General features: G+C 39.8%; 2 protein-coding genes across 6 annotated transcripts in view; one reads left to right on the top strand and one right to left on the bottom strand.

Annotated features, from left to right (window-relative positions):
* The window catches only part of TMEM156 (transmembrane protein 156), a 29,106-nt gene extending 16,418 nt beyond the window's left edge, over window positions 1–12,688 (top strand). Inside the window, exons 6-8 of one of the 3 annotated variants that reach the window (XR_013950787.1) lie at window positions 1,100–1,204; window positions 1,487–7,017; window positions 9,259–12,688. Coding sequence is in view for 1 of the 3 variants with exons in the window: in XM_080590822.1 (XP_080446948.1) it covers window positions 1,100–1,204; window positions 9,259–9,272 (119 nt within the window). In the remaining 2 variants the exon portion in view is untranslated. The remainder of the gene's footprint in view (window positions 1–1,099; window positions 1,205–1,486; window positions 7,018–9,258) is intronic. The other 2 variants (XR_013950788.1, XM_080590822.1) reach the window with 2 other exon arrangements.
* A 3,338-nt stretch (window positions 12,689–16,026) lies between these two features.
* The window catches only part of FAM114A1 (family with sequence similarity 114 member A1), a 34,597-nt gene continuing 29,396 nt past the window's right edge, over window positions 16,027–21,227 (bottom strand). For all 3 annotated transcript variants that reach the window (XM_080590819.1, XM_080590820.1, XM_080590821.1), the window contains exons 12-14: window positions 20,945–21,017; window positions 18,091–18,144; window positions 16,027–16,588 (exon numbers count right to left, since the gene is read on the bottom strand). In XM_080590819.1, coding sequence (XP_080446945.1) covers window positions 16,487–16,588; window positions 18,091–18,144; window positions 20,945–21,017 — 229 coding nt within the window. In that variant the 3' untranslated portion in view covers window positions 16,027–16,486. The remainder of the gene's footprint in view (window positions 16,589–18,090; window positions 18,145–20,944; window positions 21,018–21,227) is intronic.

Consider the following 21,227-nt stretch of genomic DNA (forward strand, 5'->3'; position numbering starts at 1 on the left):
ATTCTTTCAGTAGAGCACCAATACATGAGGGGCCATTTCCCTGCTCCGTTTGCATGCGTGCAGAGCAGCCTTACACACGGGCTCCGAAGGGAATATCAGCCTACGTTCCCATTCTCTTCAGGTTCAGCCTGAGGGTGGAATACGATCCACTGCTATTTTTAAACCTACCCCAGTTTTGTTTTAACTTTGTCTTTCATACTCAGCTGCTTAATTACCAAGATCCAAACCCCACTTTTTAATTGCATTTGTAAAGGAGAGAAGCCCAGTTGATACTGAAAGTAGAGAAAGGATATGGCTAAATATAAATGGCATGGTTCTTCCTCTTGTTAGGAACTCAGGAGAAATCTGTTTGTAGGTTAACAGAAGTTATGGATGGTCAGGGACAGGGTGGACCTGGAGTCAAAATGCTGTGTCTTCTACTGTAGTTCTTCAAAAAATACATTGCATCAAAGCATCGTTAGCCTGGCAACTCTGCTTCTGTGCTTCCTTACGTGTATCCCAGCAAGACACCATGTCTGCGTGTCAGCGTGCTAACGGCATCACCATGTCTCTGCCTGTTTCTGAAGTGCATGCTGTCATCTCTGTTAAGCACTGTACGACACCCGGTTACTCTCCCTGTGTGTATGGCAAGCTCTCTGAGGCACAGTCTGGGCTGTCCTTCTGTGAGAATGAATCGGAAAGTTCACACTCTAAATTTCACTTGGTTCTGCTTAACTGGCCACCTGTAGCTTTTCGTGTTCTGGGAGACCCTTAGTTAACCCCATATTTGCATGCTTTTGCATTTTCACTACTAGTAAATTTTCAAGAGAATTTAGTGGCCTACCCTCAAGCTGTTTTCCATGAAGACTTAGGATCAACTTGTAGTCTGGGTAGTGCCAAGAGGAAGCGAAGTACCAGAACGTGGTTAGTACTTGCAGGACTCCCAGATGTGTATCTGCATTTCTAGGCACTGAAATCCCATTGAAAAACTGGCTGTGCATCTCTGTCTCGCATTCAGATAGCTCTCAGTGATCTTCAAAACTGCATATTCAAAGCGTAGCACTCTGCAGATGTATTTGTTGTTTAGCAGTATGGATAAAAATATTTTACCTTTTCCTAGTGAAGACCAATGAACAACAGGTTCCACTTACTGCACAGGCCAAGAAGGTACTACCCATAATTCCTGAACAAGAACATTGTCATCTGAGTGCATCACCTGTAGAAGGTAAGTAAATACCTTGCAACTGTCAGGTTTTTTTTGTTTAGCCTCATATTTTCAGAACTAGGGGTAAGCAATATCTGCTCAAAATAAATTACGACTTCTTCTAGCCAAATATACGAGATGACAAACTGGAAAATGTGTTTTGCGAGAGCTAGATGGCAAGAAAACAAAATCAATTTTCCTTCTGGTACCAAGAGTGATCTATAAACTTATCTGTTAGCCTTTTAAACCCTGTGTGCCCCTGAAGGCAGCCCTGCTAATTCTGACACTATTTTTCTGGTGCAGAACATCAAGTCCTAGACTTCAGCGTTGCACTGACATTTGTTTCTGACAAGAGCAGAAGAAAGAAGCATTTTTCAGATGATCTCTGAAGAGAATCATGTGTTTGAAATAAATAGTGAGCTGGTAAAATTCACAAAATAAAAGAAAATAATTGCTCTGTTATTACACTAGCCAGAATAAGTGACAAGAAGTTGGTTTTAGCTTGGAACTAAAACTAGTACGCCACTTCTAACTTTCTTCAGCCGTTGTACTCCAATAATTGTTTCAGGAAGTCCAGATGTAATGAAACAAGTTGGAAGAGAAATGTACAGTAAGAGATTCCTCTTTCTGGCAATACTTGTAATGCCTAGAAGCTGATTACTCAAATGAGTGATACAGACAGACTGATGTATCAGTTGCATACTTGGGGTTATGGCTATTTGCATAGATTTATATTACTGCACATGGTGAGTTTTTTAGGTTAAAAGCATAAGAAGTCATTCTCTACAAATATTTAAATTGGATGGAGTTATATTGAAAATGCAGTATTGTATCGCACTATCTTTTTAACGTGTTAAAAAAGTTGATGTATGGTGTGGTTTTGTGCCTCACATGGACCCATAAACAGTGAGGTTGTATGTTGACAGCAGAGCTAAAGAAGCAATTTGGAACAGCATTGTTGGCAAAAGGTGAGGTACTTTCATAATAAATTAATAATTGAGCTAGGCTATTGTTTGGCTTCTGAGAGAGACTAGCTGTGTTACGGGACAGCATAATGTCATGATTAAAAATGCTGACAACTTTTTAATGGCACCCATCCACAGATCTTACGAGGACTTGTAAAGATGGAAAGTTGGCATTGTTACCATCCTAAAATGAGGCTATCAGGAGGCAGAGAAAGATGACTTGGGAAGTCAGTGACATAGGCAACAGCAGTTCCCATATCACCTGTGTTCATCTGTTTGCCGTTTGGATGTCATGAGCTTTCCCAGAGCCCCATCAACCTTTCCGTAGGACACTTTCCATTCTTCAGGGACCTCTCCCAACCACTTCAGTACAAGTCCTCTTGTTTTTCTGATAGGTGTCAACTATCTTGCAGGTAGTATCATCCTGGGTCCCCATCTGCCATGTACCTGCCCACCTTAATTGTTCCCTGTGAAGAGAGGCAGCATTTACTCTTGGGTTAGAAATAGATATTTCTGAGGTTGCAATAGCATGTATTACTGAGGGGGTGGGTGCTCAGTAGTGTTCAGTGCCTTCATTTATCCTGTATAGTTGTTGAGCAGTAGCAAACTATGTCCGTCCAGGATATTGGCTTCACCAAAACTCATCTTTTAGAAGCAGGAAGCAAAATGCTGTGCATTTGCTTGTGTGCTCCATTTCCATGCAAATTTAACTTCTGTGTTCCTGGAAGTAAGAGTAACCATTCAGACTGACCTGCTAGTACTCCTTAAGCTGTTATTGTATTGCATGTTATGTATTAAAGGGTAAAAAGGAGAGATAGAGCAGCTTTGCAGATTTTCTGATTGCTCTGTGAGGTAATATACGAAATTCAGGACATTCTGGGATGAAGTAATCCATTTGCTTAACTCTGGGCCTGTCACTGAAAGATTGGGTGTCCTGAGAAACCCCAAATATCTTGTTCCAGTGCTGTGCTGTACTGAAGCAGGCTTGTTTTCCTGGGCATAACACAATCTTCCTGTAAGAACCACTGCTGGCAGTGAGGTGAAATGGATGTGATGCTTGGGATTAATGCTTGATAGTATTTTAATGTTACGTGACATTGTGTGGAAAGATTATTAAAGGGTGTGGCTGGAGAAGGACTAACTTGTGCCTGGGGAGACAATAACTTAGATCTAGATCTTGCCTTTTGTTGCAACTGGGTTTTGAATAATATTTCTCACAGGAATACTGTCTTGAAGCTAAATACTCTGCAGAACCAACAAAGGCACTTCCTGTTTAGTCTTGCTTCATTTCCTGCAAAGAAACACTTCCCCCTTCCTCCAAAAAGGTCAGATTCAACTCCTTGCTACCTGTGTTTGCAGGCGGCTCAGTAGGTAACAATGCTGCAGGGACAGCCTACAGGACAGCTTGCTGGCTGGAAAACTTTGGGTTACTTCATCTGTGGAAGGAGGCTGCGATCTACTTTTGCCATGAGTGCTAGGGTCATCTTTATTAAGTCAGCGCAGGCTGTCAGCTGAGTTCTCTTTGCTTGACCAAGGCACCTTCTTCCTCTTCTTTGTAGAGGAGCACGTTTGAAAATGCTTCAGCTGTTGAGGTGGGCTTCAGGCAATCCGCTTGTCTTTGAGTCGTGCTTTTCCTGATTTCCAGGTAGCCGAATATGTGCTCATAGAAAACATTAACCACAGCCCAGCACAAAATGTTTATCTGATTCTTCTGAGGTTAGCTACGCAGAGATGCAGTAGGTGTAACAGCAGCTACAAGAGGGAGGAAGAGGAAGGCTCGCTCTTCTCCCCGTGAGCTGGAGAACCTGCTGGTGGCCTCAGCAACATCCCTTAGCCTGGGGCTCATGGGCAACACATTGCCTGAAAGACTCCACAGCACTGTTTGTAGCCACAGAAAATTAGCAAGTTAAAATCCAGACTAGACAGGAGAGCAAAGTATAAGGCACATTACTCTCTCATTGGCCCTTCTGCTATAGAGAAGCATTTGTCTTGCAAATAGATGGAGGCAGATAAAGAGTTGATGACATTGCTGCTTTCTGCTGAATGTTTCTTTTGATGTCAGGAAATAGTCTTCATTGTGTTTGTTAGGGATTCAGAAATAAATAATACTTATTTTTAACAAACAACATTGCATTCTGTAAGTTTTTAAGGTGAGAATATGAGAGGACTTTGTGTAGTTACCTATATCTCAGCATCTCTGAGAGTTCTCAAATGAAGGTTTGATATGATTGATTTTTCAATTGGAAGTAGCCTATAGTTAGCCACAAACTAGACTTTGCTGCTTTTAAGCCTTGTAGGAAAAGACCTGATCCAAAATGTAGTGAAGGCAGGAGTGGGTCTCTCTGTTAGCATCACCAAATTTTGTTTATGACAAAATATATTAAATAAAGTAAGTAAAAATCAGGGTGATCTCCTTCTGGATGGCTAACAAACAAAATGAAGACTGGCAGTGTGATAGTAAGTAATGGTGCGTGCATTTCTGTGCACACATATACCAAAAGGCACACAAATAAAAATTCAGCTAATAAAAAATGCACCATCTTCTGTACCCATACACCTTTGACAAAGGAGAATCTTTTCAGTAGAGGTCACTTGAATATCTCTGTGTATTTTCAGGGAAAATATTATTATTACATGTGAGTGCTGAACTTCAGAATCCCTCTCTGTTTCTGCCATCTTTCATTAAAGAGCCACATTAGCAACTGTCCTGGAAAAAATGAAGGAGCCAAATCTCTCAGCTGCTTTAAGACAGTTCTCTGTTTATGCATGACAGCTGTAGATGTTTTTCCTTAGTGCTGTCAAATGGTGACATAAGAATTATTGCAGATTTCAGGGCTGCTTTTATTTGGTTAGAAAGCATGAACATTTTATTCAGGGCAAATATTTGCGCGAGGAGGTAGCGCTGTTCAGGGGACAGCCTGCTAGAATAAAGCTCTGGAGACCCAACTTCTTTTTCAGTCTCTGCCCGTGACTCCTCATTACTAATTGCACCATGGTAATCACAGTTTATCCCAGCTAAAACAAAGAGACTGTGTTGTGCTTTTAACTTATGAAGCACTACTTGCATCAACCGGCGCTTTTAACTTAAAGAGCACTACTTACATCAACTATTATTTTTAGCAGCTCTAAAATGCTGTGAGATGTTTATCTGGGTCTGCTGCTTTATTTATTTATTTATTTATTTTTCGGAAGCGTCAGCAGTGAATATCCTCCTTGTGATAAATGGAAAGACAGAAACTCAAAGCTGCACTGCTAGCAAGAAATCTGGAAAAGCAGATCAGAAGAATAAATACTGACTTTATGTATGAAAGCTAGACGACTAGCTCCTTTTCCCTAAAGAAATTAGCATGGCAAACCACAGGAAGACTAACATTTCTGAATGCACTGGGTTCAATGGCACTTCCCTAAAACAGTGGAGGCAAACAATTATTGCAGTAAGGAATAAAAGTGGGCAAGTAAGTGTCAAATCACTGTTGCCATTAAAACAACCCTATGTATGGTGAACAGCCTATCCGAAGAGCATTCAGCAAGACGATTTTGCTGATGGTTAGCCCTGAAATCATTGTTACATAGGGAAGCCTTTGGTTAAACTTATCCTTTGAGGCTGAAGTAAGCAGGTCCCAAGGAGCAACTTCTCTCCAGTCCTGCCCTTGGTGGTGGTCTGTCCTTCCCCAGTGGTGGGGCCGTGTGGAGTCCAGGCAGACTGGTGCAGGACGTGCTGGACTTTTCCGTGCCACAGACACACTTCAGCCTTACAGTGATCAGGGCAGAGTAATAATTGCATGTGTTATGGCATGAAGAGTAACTGTGAGCCCTCCCCTACAGTATTTCTGTCCTCTGCCCTTTCAGGCAGCGGTGTGTTCTCCAAATCAAAAGGAGCATTAAGGGATTTCATGGGTGACTAAGGACAGAACAGAGTTCTGCCTTATTGGGGGACCTTAGAGACAGACACAGAACTGACAGCTTTGGGATGAAGTGCTGCCATGTTATAAGGAAAGAAGAAAGAAGAGAGAGAAAGAGAAGGAAGAGAAAGAAAAATGAAAGAAAGAATAGAGAAAGAAAAGAAAGAAGGACAGAAGGAAAGAAAAGGAAAAAAAAAGGAGAAGAAAAAAAGAAAGAAAAAGGGAAAGAAAAAGAAAAAAAAGAAAAAGAAAGAAAAAGGAAGAAAGGGAAAGAAAGAAGGGAGAGAGAAAACTCCATGTCTTACAGCCAACAGTGGTGGACTTGTTGTTGTTGTGGTAGTAAAAACTGTCCAGTGTCACGCTCTGAGCTGCTGTTAGATCAAATTCCCACAAATTGGTCACTGTTACCTCAAACACTTTATTTACTACATCAGTCTTTTTGACAGTCAGTTCCCCAAGGACAAGATGAAATAACCTTAACGTCCTCCCTCCCATTAATTCTCTTAATAAAAGTGGTTGAGGTGTCAAAGGCTGCATAAAAGCTAATGAAAGTTCCACATCAGCAATTGCCAACAATTTTTAGTGCACTTCCCTTTGCCATCAGCACCTCCATCTCTCTTTGTAAAGAGCTTTCAGATCCTCGAATACGTAAGGTGCTTCACGTCTCTGTATTTCTTCCTGAGTGGCAGTGTAGCTGTACAGTTAAACAAGACGAGTTGGCCTCTCAGTGAATGCATAATTTAAGGCACAATCTTATCTTCAGGTGAAATGGATTATAAAATTGGAGCATAAGGTAGATGACAGGCAACTGACAGGGACGATGCACTGGGGAAGAACGTGTATGGCTGAAAAGATGAGAACCTCTTTTGCAGAAAATACAAGAATTGATGCATCCCTCTCCTCTCTTGCAGTCTAAAAGCAGGCGGACACACCACCTCCCGTGTGGGCTGGTCGGCACAAGAGCTCAGTAAGTAACTATGTGTATGAGCCTGACTCCCATCCAGATATGTTCAGCGTTTCTTTACTGCTGTCATTTTCTAAGGATGCCCTCCCCTTGCAGTGTAGAAAGGTAGTGGTAGAGTCTGGTCTAATACCATGCTAATACCCGATTCAGTGCTGGTCCACCTAGGGAATTACCTGGGTTTGGGCTCAGACCCCTCCTGCCGTCCTGAAGAGGCCTCCAAATACTATCAGTACAGAATTTAGTAGCATCAACAGAAAGGGCAACTAAAAATATTTTTGCTTTTCCTTACGTGATCATGGCATTGCAAAAATGTTTTCCTATTTCAAAGAACGCCTCTGTGGTGTGTCTTCAAGCGAGACACCCACACAAACAACAGAAGATAGTAATTATGCAGGGGAAACAGTGGCACTGATAGTTCAAAGCATTCTAGCAAAGGCACATAGCAAATGTGCTCAGGAGCGAGAGCAAGATTAGTTAGGCTGCTTTTGTAAATAGTATGTCTATTTGTAAAGAACAGTAGCTGTGATTTCAGATTTGTGGGATCCTTCCAGTTATCCTTTTGATGCTTTTTCTGGAAAACATCATTTCAGTTCTCAGAAGTGATAGATAGATGTGCTGTGGCTAACGTCATAATAAAATTGGGTGTGATGATGCTGAAGGCAGAAGTTCCAACCAGCCACATCTGGATTTGCCAGTTGGCCATTTATATAAGCTGTCATTTTTTATGCTTTCATGAATTCCTGTAGATAACTATGAAAAAAGGGCTTTTGCATGCAGCTTTAAATTCTTTTGAGGACTGCATGCAGTCTCTCAATTATATATTTATTTTTAAAATATCACAAAAGATAATTCCTCCACTGTTCCTGCTTCCATAATAGATTCAAGTCTTAATCACACATTGAATCTAAAACTCCCCTTAGTTAGGAAACAGCTCACAGAATCAGATGGCGGAGTACATTCCAGGGTACTTGGCACGATTACTGGTCTCTGCTTAAAATGCATACCAGGATGCGTTTCATTCCAAACCAGACATTCATAGGGTTTTGAAGGGAAGCACTCCCGCTTGCTTGCAGAACTGGACTGTAATGGGTGCTGCACAGGCTGTTTAAAACCTCTGTTCCATTAGCTGGCATCAATTTTTGATGCATTGTATCCTGCCTACACTTGTCATTTTCTAGCTTGCTTTAGCAGCTGCTGCCTCCAGTATGATTTCACAGCCAAAGAAACACTTCTTATCCCAGTTCTTATGATGTAAAGGAAAAGGGAAACAGATGTTGTTATTCGGCCCTCAGCTACACGAACTACCAGAATGGGTGACAAGCTGCATTTGCTTTTTCACTCAGTGGGAGAATAAGGACTAAAGAAATGCTGTACTTTTTTCCCCCCAGCATTGTATAGTTCATTATTTCCAAATTTATCCTGCTGTAAATGGGTGTACTACATGAAATGAAATTGGGCACAGGTTTGCAAATTCTTCCTCACAGCTGGTGGTTTGGATTGTTTTTTTTTTGTTTTTTTTTTTAAACTTTCATTAGGATAATTTAGCTTATTTTGGTCGAGCTGCAATAAGACCTTTTAGTACCCCAAATTTACTTCTGAACACTCTGCTGCAGATGGATCAGCTCACAAAGAGACATCCAGGAGCTGACACAGAGTAAGAGAGTGCGGAAAGGAGGCAGGTGTTACACAAAACTCCTCTCCCCTCATCCAGCTGCTGGGAGGGAAGAAAAGAGACTGAAGCCTGCTCAGTTATTTCAAAGAAGGAGATCAGTCACCGCGTACCTTTAAAGGAGAGTTCCAGATAGCTCTGTGGAGATGGAGACCCTCTGCAGAAACCAGTCTGGGACACTTCAGGGACATCCTTCCTGGCTCACTTCAGCTGGGTGTACGTGGCCAGTGCTTTAGAGGGGCACGTGCCGCCAAGCTTCCCTGAAAGCAAGGTGCAGTGTTTCTCACTCAGGTTCCTGTACCACAGTCTTGTGGGGCAGGTACCTATAGCACTGTCCTATTGGTAGGTATCATTTGTAGGCCTTTAGCTCCAATCTGGGGTATATCCTCTATTTTTTCTACTACTTAATCATTTTTTATTTTTTTTCCTTCTGTGGGAGAGGAAAATTAGTTACTGTAAAAGTTAAAAGAAGCGTAGACTTGTGAATTACATTGCAACGACATTTAAAGTAAATTAGAAAATACTGCTTTCTAACCTTCTCTTATTTCTGATACCAATGTTTTCTTTTGTTTCAGGTGGCGCCACGTGACGTACAGTTCCAACTGCATGAAAGGAGAAACATAATACACCACAGAAGAAAGCATATCCATTTTCAGTCTGGGGAGCTCTGTTATCCGTCTTCTCATGAGAATGCCAACTGCGCCGTTTAGTTGAGAAGCTTCATTTTATCTATCAGGACTACCTGGTATTAAGAAAATATGAATAATGGACAAACACATTTTGCTGTAGAATCAACTTCAGTAGGAAATTATAGATTTCCTATCTATTTTCTGTTCCTTTGGGATTTAATGCTTAATCATAAGGCTGTGAGATAATCCTTGCAATAATTTATTTTTCCAGCTGGGAAGAAATTTATCTTCTCCACAGGATAAAATCCTGATTGAAGGTAGAAATGAACCTGTATTTTCATGAAATGAACATAGTTTTCAGACTTTTTAATGCTCTAGGTGACTAAGATGCTTAAGAGAGAATTTCTGGCTGATGAGGAGAGTGGCCAAAGGAATAGAGAAGGAAGGAGTTCTGCAGTACATTTTAATTTCTGCAGTAAACCAGGAAGACATTCATAAATTCTGCAACATCTTGGTGGATAAAGAAGAAAAATGTGGAAAAAAAATATACATTTGGCTTCAATCCACTAAATCGTTATTGTTATTATTTCTTTTATAACTCATTAAGACACCAAATGGGTTTTATACTCTTTGATAAATTGCATTTCCATCTTTTGTATTAGCTTAGGTCATTAGTATTCAGACTCATTGTCTCCTGGAACTTTTCCTTACTTTCCATTTATTGCTGCTCCTCTGAGTGTAGTGGAGCTGTTTGGGCTGAGCAGGGTCCCAAACTCATTCGGTGCTAACCCATTATTTGTGGGTACAATCTGACCATAAATTACTAGGCAGAGACAGAAATTGCAGAGCTAGGACTTCAGACTCCCTTGTGCTAAATCCATCAGGATGAACAGATTGTAAACTGCCCATTGCAAATATGATATGCAGCAATTTAGCATCATGTTAATACTTCATAACCTCCATCCCTTACATTTATATAGCTTTTCCCTCCTGAAGCTTTCTGAAATTGCTTATCCAGTCATTACACCGCACCAAGCAGTTCAGATTTAATAGGAATAGTTGTGAACATTAGCTTCTGAATGATTTGAGACCATATGGAATTTTTAAAATTTAGTTGGATAAATTGGAAGCATTTGTTTCTATTGTTTGTTACCATCTTTTATAAAAAACAAACAGACAAGAAAAATACTGTCTTTCCTGATTTGGGGGCTTTTGAGGCTTTATTGCTTGTCTATGGTAATATCTTAAGGCTTTTCAGAAATGGATTTTCTAATGCATCCTATAAACTTCTCACATTTTTTATTATTTTTCCTTACGTTACTGTAGAACCACACCTTACACATGACAGATGGAAGAGAAATACCTATCTCAAACCACTGCAGAATTGCTAAGGCCATTTCAGCCAGTGTGTAAATGCTTCCTTCAAATGATGGCACTATCTATCACTCTTCCCCTTCAGTAATCCAGGGATCTTGATAGTAGGGACAGCCCTGCTCCTTGTGACCCCGATTTAATTTCCTTCCTCCTGTAATTTAATTCTATTTTTCTTGTTGCCTGTAACTCCCCCTTTTCTTTCCCTTGGATGGCTGAACTGTCCCGTTATTACCCCCACTTATCCCACAGCTTCCCAGGTGTTTGGTCTCACTACCTTGGAAGTTTGCATCTCCCGAGCTACCTCTGCAAAACACCACCACCAAGTAAAACCCAGAGGCTCTTACAAGCCTTTAATCTGTCGAGTAGAGCTTACCGTGTCCTGCAAGCATGATCCAAGCCACAGGAAAGCACGGCCTCTCAGCCTCTCACGGGGCAGCTCCTCCAGCACCGGCTGCCCAGCCTGGTGCCCCTCTGCTGAGCTCACCCCAGTTTACTGACGCATTTCTTGCACTGGGGAGTCCCAAACCAGATGCGGTGCTGGAGTCGTGGTCTCATGCACGCCCAGGTGGATAACTGACTCTCTTGACCGACTGGCAGTGCTCTTTTTACTGCAGCTGAGGAGGCTGTCGGCCTGCTTTCTGCCCGGGCACGCTGCTGGCTCACGCCCGACTCGCTCCTCACCATGGCCCCCGAGGTCCTTTGTAGCAGAGCTCTCCCTGGTCAGCCTGTCAGAGCGGTGACACCGCTCTTTCACACCACTCATGAAGAAGTGTGATTCTGGGATGTATGTATACAAGTTCCCTTCATTTCCCCTCCCTGTTGGCAAGGTCCTGCTGTTAAGTCTCCTTTTCACAAGGGTCTGTCTTACTTTTTTTTTTAACTTCTGCATTATTGTACTGTCACGTAAGAAATATTCTTTCACTCCCTGGGTAAAATATTTGAAAGGCAGAGCAAATGGCTAGTGCTTGTTCCTGAGTCTGTTAGGGCACCTGCTCGAGAATCTGTGAGAAGCCGTGTAAAGGAGATCAAAGTGGGGAGAGTAGTAAGTTCTTAGCCGATCTGTGCTCAGAGACTTTTGGGGTACAGGTAATAAAGGGAGAATGAGCTCTGCAGATCTAGTGTGATCAGTTTTGCTGTCTTCTTTCCTCTCAGTTTTACCTCTTTGAATGTTCTTATCTTTGCCTCACTTCCTTCAACTTCACGCAGATTTTTCTTTTACTTCAGAAGTGCTGTTATTCCAGTTCTGCTGGAACTAATCAGATGTCATTTCTTGTTTATTTTGAACAATGTTGAAAAATTCTTTGAAAAAGTCTTTTCTTTAATCCAACCTTGAAAATTGTTCCTCTTTCCAGAGAGTATGTCATTGCTGTTTTTTTTTTGTGCCTTTGAAAAATCATCTTCCCTCTCCTATCTGTTTAAGACAGCTCAACTTTTGACATTTTATTTTCTGTTTTCTTAATTCCAAGGCTGCACACCATCATCAATACACTTCTAGAAATACTGTCTGTTGTGAATGCTGGGGCAGGTGTCCAAGCATGGAAAACGTACAGGTTGCACAATAAAAGCAGCTGTTTGTGTCCTCATAGTCTCAGCAACAAAGGTTGACCCAAGCCAGAAAAAAAAACTGTTTAAAGTCCAGAGGGTTTTCCAGTCAGACTGTAGGAATCTCAAAAGTAGGTCAGGCTGGCTGATGGTGTCACTTTAAGCCTTGCTCTGAGATGGTTTTTAAAAGAACTTGGGAAAGCCATTTTCCACTCTTTACACTCTTTTGAGTCGAACTGAAAGGACAGGGCTGTCATTTGAGATAGAAGTGGAACGTCTCAAAGATAATCCTATGAGCAGGGTGACTGCTTGTATGCTAAAAAACACTCCTGTGATTCAGAAAAAAAGGTGAAAATCTGTATTTGTCACTCAAAATGCTGTGGGGTTTCAGACTCATTGAAGTTGTTATGCATCCTGACCGGTGGTGACTCTGGAAACATCATTAAAAAACACCTCATCTTGTGATGGCTGTAATTTTGTATTGTCTGCTTAGGGCACATTTTAGAGAAAGATCTTAATGGTTTCAATGGATGATCTAAGCAACATGAAAGAAACGGGAGAGACGGTTCTTTTGTTTAGCTGTCTGAGGCAGTGGATGCAGGAGTGTTGGAGCAAATCATAGGGAAGAGATGTTTACACATGAATAGACTACACCCTGAAAAGCAGCAAAGAAATTACAGCTTGCTTTGTTTGCCAAAAAAAATGCAAATACCTTTAATATATGAATACAATAAGTGACCTGTCTCATAGTTTCCTTCACTGATGACGTATGACAGTGGATTATTTGTGAGTCTGTAGGTGTGCAGACACTGCTTTAAGTTTCACCTTGACCCATTTCTCAACTTTGCGTGCTCAAAAGCCTGCCTCAGCCAAAGCTCTCTTCTCTGCATACAAAAGGGTACTCAAAAGTGAGAAAATTGTTATGAAAAACACATCTGCTCAAGATAACAGGTAATTTCACAATTGAAGTTATTTTTTTTAAATAAGTACCTAAAACCTAGTAGTTTGACAAATGCCAGAGCACACTCAGTGTACTGACCTGGAAAAAGGTGGTGATGAAAGAAGGAACAGTCAGTCTCCCTTAAAAGTTTAAGGCTTGCATCTGTCTTTGCCAGACTCTCAATAAAATCACTCATTCCAAACGTAAATCACAAAATCAGAAACTTCACTGAGTACATCTAACCATCGCATTATTCATAACATTATTTTTTAGCACACTGCCCCAGTTCAACATCTCAAATGATTTATTTGACTGATGGAAAAATACAAACCAGTGTAAACAAAATATTCTGGGTACATCTACACAGTACTCTTCTATTGAAATATTATTTACCTAAAATTGATTTAAAGATTTTGCATTCAGTTTTCCTGGGATAAATCTGAGATCAGATGGAGTATCCCTATGCTTCTGTTTGCCCCTGTTTCTCTTCCTACATTGTACAGATGTGAATACTCAATTCTACGTGTCATTTTTTGTAACTTCTTTTACTTTAAGGAAGGTACTTTAATCAATACATACATAATTTAAGGAAGACAGACCTCTCCTAAGGAATATGTCAGACAAGCGATCCTTGTCTTAAGAACGTCCCTCAATGATTTCAAACACGATCCCCTGAGGCTTCTAATACTGTATTGTTCAGCCTCTACTAAAAAGCACCACTATTAGTAATCACATTTTTCTGACAGGTTTAACACTATATAGTCTGCACCGCATTTCAGAGAAAAAAAAATCCATAAGAAAAAAGTTACTAAAATCATTTATGTCAGAAAACATGAACTTGGCATAGGAGCAATATAAAAGAGCTATTGCTATGTTCTTTGGATGATTCCCCGGGCAGTAATACCACACGTACAGGTACCTGATGTAGAGCTCTATTCCGACGTGGGCAGAAAGGCTTCTTGACAAAAAGTTATGATCAAATTAAAGCAAAAACTCCAACATGTAATGATTGATAGTCGTAAGCACTAGACTTTCTTATCAGTCCTTGTTTGAAAAATAAACAAGGTTTTAACCACATATATTATTCTCCTTGCCAGTGTAGAACAACAGAAAGAAAGCTTTAAACAAACAGGACTTTTTACAAGCCATTGAATGTTTAAACTGGTGTCCAGATCCACAACTGAAAACCGCTCATGGCCAAGCGCACGGAAAAAGCACATGGTCTTCAGAAATCCACACTAAGGAGTTGTTCTTCTGGGCCAAGTGTATATAGAGGAATAACCCCTGGTCAAGGAGGACTCGTGCACGTGCACATCTCTTCCAGTAGCCAGAAAGGACTACCATAGAAGAGTACATTTATTCCCAAAGTGTAGAAGCACTGGGTAAGAAAAAATCTTTCATTTGAAAATGTGCTTTCAGAAATAACGCCATTTCAGATGGAAGTGGCACAGATATAATGGCTAGTGGGGGCTGTATCCTATCTTTCAGCTAGCGAGTCTGCTTGCCAGTTACAATTCCTAGTGTTCTTTTTTTTACCATGTTGTAGTACTGTTAGCTGTTCAGTATGACATAAATACCAGTGAATGCCAAGCTTTCTTTCCCTTTTCAGCTGCCAAGGGGCTTGCTTATTTTGGTTCCCAGTACTTTTATTAAACATTCTGTGCAAGTGGATTTGAGGACTGTACCCTTTCTATTTGCCCAGAAAGAAATCTCTGATTTCTAAAACTACAGGGTGGCAGAAAATACATTTTGAATAACAAACTGTATTGCAGGAATAGTGAAAATTTCTCCTTCAAATATCAAAAGATGGAAAAGTAACAGTGCATGTGACTGCACAACAGGGATCATAACAGCATGTGATATAAACAGACCTTTCTGTCACTGCTTATGGACCCACAGAAGTTACCATATGCAAAGCAGATACATGGTTTTTCATTTCTAGCAGACAAGAAAGTATTTCCTCATGTTCTATTCCCTTATTTTTGTATGAACTATGCTTCTATGATTAAACATATTCAGATGTTAGCTACAATTAAAAACATTTAAATGCGATTTGTGAGTGTATCAAGAGGAAAAAAAATACAAAATAGCTGTGAGAAATGTAATAAACAATGAAAATCGAGGAGAACAGGCTACATAAAATATTGGGAGGTTCTTCCTGTCTTCAAGATAAACTAGGCTAAACAGACTCTGAGATTCACAGCTCAGGATTTTAAGCTAAGGGTATGGACAAATTATCACGGTTGTTAGTGTTATTCTGAAATGTCGTTCCTGCTGCTCAGTTATATTTTGTCTAGCCACTGCTTCAGAGAAAAGGTGATTGTTCTGACATACGACCTCCCCACCCAAAGCAATTGTCTCTTCACGACTTCATTTTTTATGCCCAAAACTGTGTTTCTGACTTGTTGGTGTCATTAACTCAATTTGATAAAAGGGTTCAAAATGTTTCAATACCAAGTTAAAACCTAAAGGGGTACTCTGGTTACACATCTGAGATGAGATTATTTTGGGGGTGTTTCATGAACAAACAAAAGGAGAGAAGTTTTCTGTTCCTTGCATATTTGACAAATTGCTTTGCCTGCAATGTTGTTCAGCCAGTTGGAATTAAGAGAGAGACATAAATGAATACGAAATTATGGGTCAGCAAATATAGAGCTTTACCCGTACTCTAACTGGCTCAGACAATTTGTTTTCAGGATAACTCTGTATGCATTGCCTCCAGAATTTTAATTCAGCAAAGTTAATGCCTGTTACCGTACAACTCCTTGAACACAAAGTGTTATGTAAGTGGTACCGATTTTTACAAGGTTATTATTTACTGCTGTAAATAATATTTAACAGCCACAACACCATGATAATTTGTTCTTGTTGGCTAAAATTAAATACTGAAACCAACTTTTGAAATTTACATTTTTAACTGGCAGTTAGGAAGCAAAGAATAAAAATGGTCATTTGGGCTGAAATGTTTAAAAAAAGCCTTACATTCTAATTTGCTTCACCCTGTCTACAGCTGAAAGGGTAAATATTTAGAAACTGTATTTATGTCAATACTAACATCAATAAACTATTGATTCAGTTTAAATTAATGCAAAGGATATACTCTAACGGAAAAGAAATTACTTTTCTAAATACTTCTACAGTCAAAAAGTCTGAAAGAGTACTAAAAAGTTGCTCAATATTGTATGTGCAAAACCGCGTTTAGTGTCAGGACTCTGAGTGGCCAGACGTCTTTCATACCATCTCTTCTATCTGCATACATTAAAGGGATTAGGTCTGTGGTTTCTGTTAAGCCCAGTGGTCACAACTGCTGCGAAACTGTCACTCTTGTGCTTTCAGACAACTGGTCTTGATATGTGAAATTTGCAGAACTGGAAGCAGTAGCTGGAAAGCATCCTGAATATAAGTAGTACTGTTGCAACCCTAATGGGGAGAGAAAACACATGGTTTATCAGTATAGCTGTCATGCGTTTCAGGAATTGCATTGTACTTTTTCAACAAACAGTGCCTTTTTTAGATCTGCACCATGTTATATTAGCATATGTATTCACACAAGATTTTACAATCTGTAGATAACAAAATGCATTCAAAGAGTTTACAGAGAATAAGCATGGCCTATATAAAAATCTGATTTCCCCTCAGTTTGGACTCCTGGAGAGTTTTGTTTGTAATGTGAGTAGAATAAAATGCCACTGTGTTCAGAAGTAGGTTTGACTCTTGTAATACAAATCAGCTAGTCTTCCCATCAACAGAACTAATTTTGAATCTGGTGTAGGAGGAAGTGTCACTGAAATTAACAGTTTGAATTATGATAAGAGTTTAAAAACATTGTACTATTTACGGAATTTCTAATGCTCCGTGAACCTCGGCTGTACATATTTGTTTACAAATCATGAGGTTTAAAAATTACAAAACAGCTTATTCCACAATTCTGGACATTCCCAGATATTGCAATTCCATACCAAGATGTGTCAGCTGCAATAGCAAATTTACCCCATAACAAAAGGAACTGTATAGCAATCTTTACTACAGCTCTATTCAATTTTCCATTATTTTCCTTAAAGCTACTGTTAATCTATTGCAAAAAATGCTTATTTTAAAGTAACCTTTTCTTCATTTTTAAGGGATCATGGCTGCTAGATACAGAATGACAATTTGTAGTCACTGCTGTATGTGTATGTCTGTTTAAAGATGTGATCTCATCAGCTGAGTTAAAAGAATTAATGCTGCAGATAGTACACATTTAGTACGTGTAGTACTTTATGAACATATTACTTCCTCTTGACCTCTTCTCTCCTCAGTAAAACTGAGGCACATTTTGCTTACTGTGCTTTTCTGATGAAAAATAGATGTGATGTTTAATAGAAGAAATCACTCATGAACATTTTGATGTCGATGCATGGTTGTCCATGTGCTGACCAAGCCAGCAGCTAGACCGTGAATCTTTGTTGAAATCTAAATGCCTGTGGACAGGAAACATCGTAGCATTCCTGCAACCCAAACTTTAAAGGAAAACATAGGCTGAAACTATCTGTGAGTAAGAAATACTTGTAGGATTTGAAATAGGTAACAGAACAGTAAGAATAGACTTAGCCCGGGCAACTTGTGCATAGGTTAAAAAAGGGCTAAGCAGCACATCACTAATTGCCTGTTGTGCTCTGACCCATGCAGCCGCAGCACTTAAGAACTGGCCAGTCTCATTTCAGTCACAGTTGGTAAGAATCCTCTGTAAATGCAGTATCACTGCTACAGTATTTGTGGGAGAGGCTGAACACAAAAAAACAAGACGTTTATGAGCTGGCACTGAACAGCCAGAATGATATTGCCATTACTTTTTAGTTCTTTCTTCAGACATAAATGTGGCCATTTCATTTCAAAATCATCTTCCTACGGTATTTCCTAATGTGGAAAAGGTGAAGGCTTACCTCTAACAGCACGCTGTTGATGAGGGGGTTGAGAACTTCTGCCTTCATACTGCTCTGTAAACCAGAAAAAAGAATGAAATGCCAGGACAAGAGAGACATTTAACAGAAATATATTGGCATCTGAGCAGTGGTTTTATGAATTCTAGACAGGCCTTGTTTCACCTTGATTCTTATTCAGACTGTTTATCACAGTATTCCTTATAACTGCGTCTACATTTCATGCACACTTCAGTAGACCCCATGTATTTCTACCACTGAGTACAATGAACTAAGGCAGACCCAGGGTTTTACTTTTTCATTAATTCATGTACCATGGAGTTTCAAACGCCTTGGTTTCTTACGGATATGAAATTGATGCGATTACATTGTCTGCCCATCTGTCTGCCAGTGCCCTTTTCATCCCCCTCAAAGTTTTTTAACCCCTGGCTGACTTCCAAGGAAGTAAGGAGAAATACACATTGGAAAGATAACGATGTTCTTAGAAGTTTCAGGAAAAGGCAGATGTAAAAGGCCCCAATTAGTTCCCCTTCAGAAGGAAAAACACATGAAACAGATCTTCAACTGGAGGCAGTGTATGTTGAGCTAGACAACACCGGCTGACCAGTGAATCTGTGTGCGACTAGCTCAGCAAGCACAGCATTTTTCTCAACCACCAGACAGGAATAAAGATGGGTACAATGGGTAGTGATATTACTAGAGGCTACAGAAATCAAAGCCCTAGAAAACAGATTCATCAACTCTTCTGCTTTTTAAAATGGCAGAAGTTCTTTTTTTTCTCCTCACTATTCTTTGTATTGTGATTTTTAGAACGATATTAACCTCCAGCAAGAGTTGCTTTCTTCTAATACTGAATGGTGAACTTCTTTAGAACAAAGGGAATACAATACCCATTAATGTAACTGAAGGATGTCCCCTTAGAACCTTGTGGCTTTCGCATTACAGATTTAAAGAAACACGATACATCCAAATCTTAGCTCAGAGATGGCAGAACAAAAGGAAGATGGTTAGAAAAAAAGAAGTGCAATTTTCCTGACAGTTACTAGAAAATCCATTACAGAATGTTCTGTTCATTGTCAATAAAGTCCAGAAACAGACAGAGAGCAGTATCAAATACTACGGACTGTATACATCAGTAAGTTTAAGTTTGAAAGAAATCTTGCATAGCGAGCAAAGCTGTTATTTCTTACTTCTGCATTACCGCTCACTCTTAGAAACACTGCCAACGTTATAGACTATGGGCAGAGCCAGCACCGTAACTAACATCTGAATTATACAGATATAGCTAATAAGGGCAGCAATGTGTTTAAAAAAACGCTCTTTTCTGTTCTACACTACTTCTGTTTCGCACGAGTAATACACTTTGCAAGATACTGGAATATGTTTGTGAAACCAAATGCTGCTGGCAGCTTAAGGAGAAAACTGAACCACTGGGACATGCAGGAAGAAGCAGATTTGTGAAGACTCGTGCGTGATTAGTGCTCCTTGCTAACCTGCCTGATCATGATGAGCAGAAGTCCCACATCTTCCAGAAGGTAACAGGGATAGGACAGCACATAAAAAACAACCAGACAGCCCAACTCAAACTTTCTTCTAGAGAGGATGTTGGCAGTGAGAAGTGTATTTATGCTCAATTTCTACTGTGCCCACACAAATTTTCACAAGAGCAGTCTGGTCCTACAATCTGAGTACAGAGTTTATAAGACCAAAACCTAGTGCAATGCTTATGAAAGCTTTAGTTTTCATTTTCCTGAGTTGTGCCAGCTTAATATTTCATGTGCAATTTACTTTTGTGTCTGTGCATGTATTTACTGCAAGTGTCACAAAAATATGCTAAAACACAATCCCAAGTTGCAAAATAAGCAGATTCTTCCAGAGTAATGTGAAGAAATGTAAATTATTCAGAATAAAAGCAATCCAATAAGCCATCTTCTCTACAAATAACTCTTAAAAAAAATCTTCAGAGATGTGCTAGAAGAGCTCATGGGAGAACTGAAGAAATTTCCTTTGATGTACATTCACCCTCTACTGGAGTAATCAGGAGAGCCAGAACTCTTTTCTGACATTTATGAATAATTTCAGCAACAGCACATTTTTTTGCCTCTGGATCCTGCCAGAATATTCAGATGTCAGTCATTTTTGAAACTCTTTCTGCACTACAGGCCCTGAAAAGGCCTTCACTGCTCACCTACACAGTGTCTCCCCATTTGTCTTCAGATTAATGTCCTCAGGCTAGTAAAAGGAAAGGGAACAGGAATGGGAAATAAATTACATTTCTGGCAAAGATGTTCACAGATAAGTGGATGTTCCCAAATGGCCTATCTTGGGATATAAAACAGTGTTTTTTAAGATGGAAGACCAAAGAGATTTTCTAATCTCTTAAACCTTTTCAAACACAACGGCCCTGGGACAGGAGATTTAGCAAAGGCTAAGAAGACAGCTCATGAAACCATCTTAAGGTGCTGGAAGTATTATCCACTAATGACTTTTTCACAGATGCATTCAAAAGGGATAGGCTAAGTAGAATAAAATGTCATCAAGTAGTGGGACTTCAAATGTGGGGCCCTTTAAGTGAGAGTAAACGAATGCTGAGAGGTGATGAGGAAAAACGGGAGAATAGTCTCTAGAACGGCAGATTTTAAAAGGCTGGGGACATACTGCAGTCTATCAAGGCTCATAGACTTTCTCTACAACAGGGAATCTGCTGTGAGAATGCTCTTGTGTTCTTGATCTGAAGAAAGCAGTGCCCTCTTTGCTGGTACCTCATGTAAAGCCACAGGATTTAGATAATAATTTCTGTTTTAAGAAGTGAACTATGTTAATAAAAGCCCAAATGGTACAGAAAATGTTATCTTACCCCAGCTGCTGTTAAAGAATCAGAAAACTTCTTTGATAAAGATGAAACTTCATTGCACATGGCACTTGTAACACTGGTTTAAAAAAAGAGAGACAAATATAAAATTACATCCTTGTCCTGGTAGTGGATAAAAAGTCAGGCACCAACTTCATCTTGGAAGCCAACAATATTCTTAAGGCAATTTGGCTTCTAGTAATATTAAAAATATCTCAGGGTAAATTTTACTCATGGTATAAGTTTCATATTCCCCCATGGAAAAATCCAGTCCTGACTACAGCGACAA

The sequence above is a fragment of the Anser brachyrhynchus genome, assembly GCF_964034855.1.
Source record: "Anser brachyrhynchus genome assembly, chromosome: 4".
Classification (NCBI taxonomy): Eukaryota; Metazoa; Chordata; class Aves; order Anseriformes; family Anatidae; genus Anser; species Anser brachyrhynchus.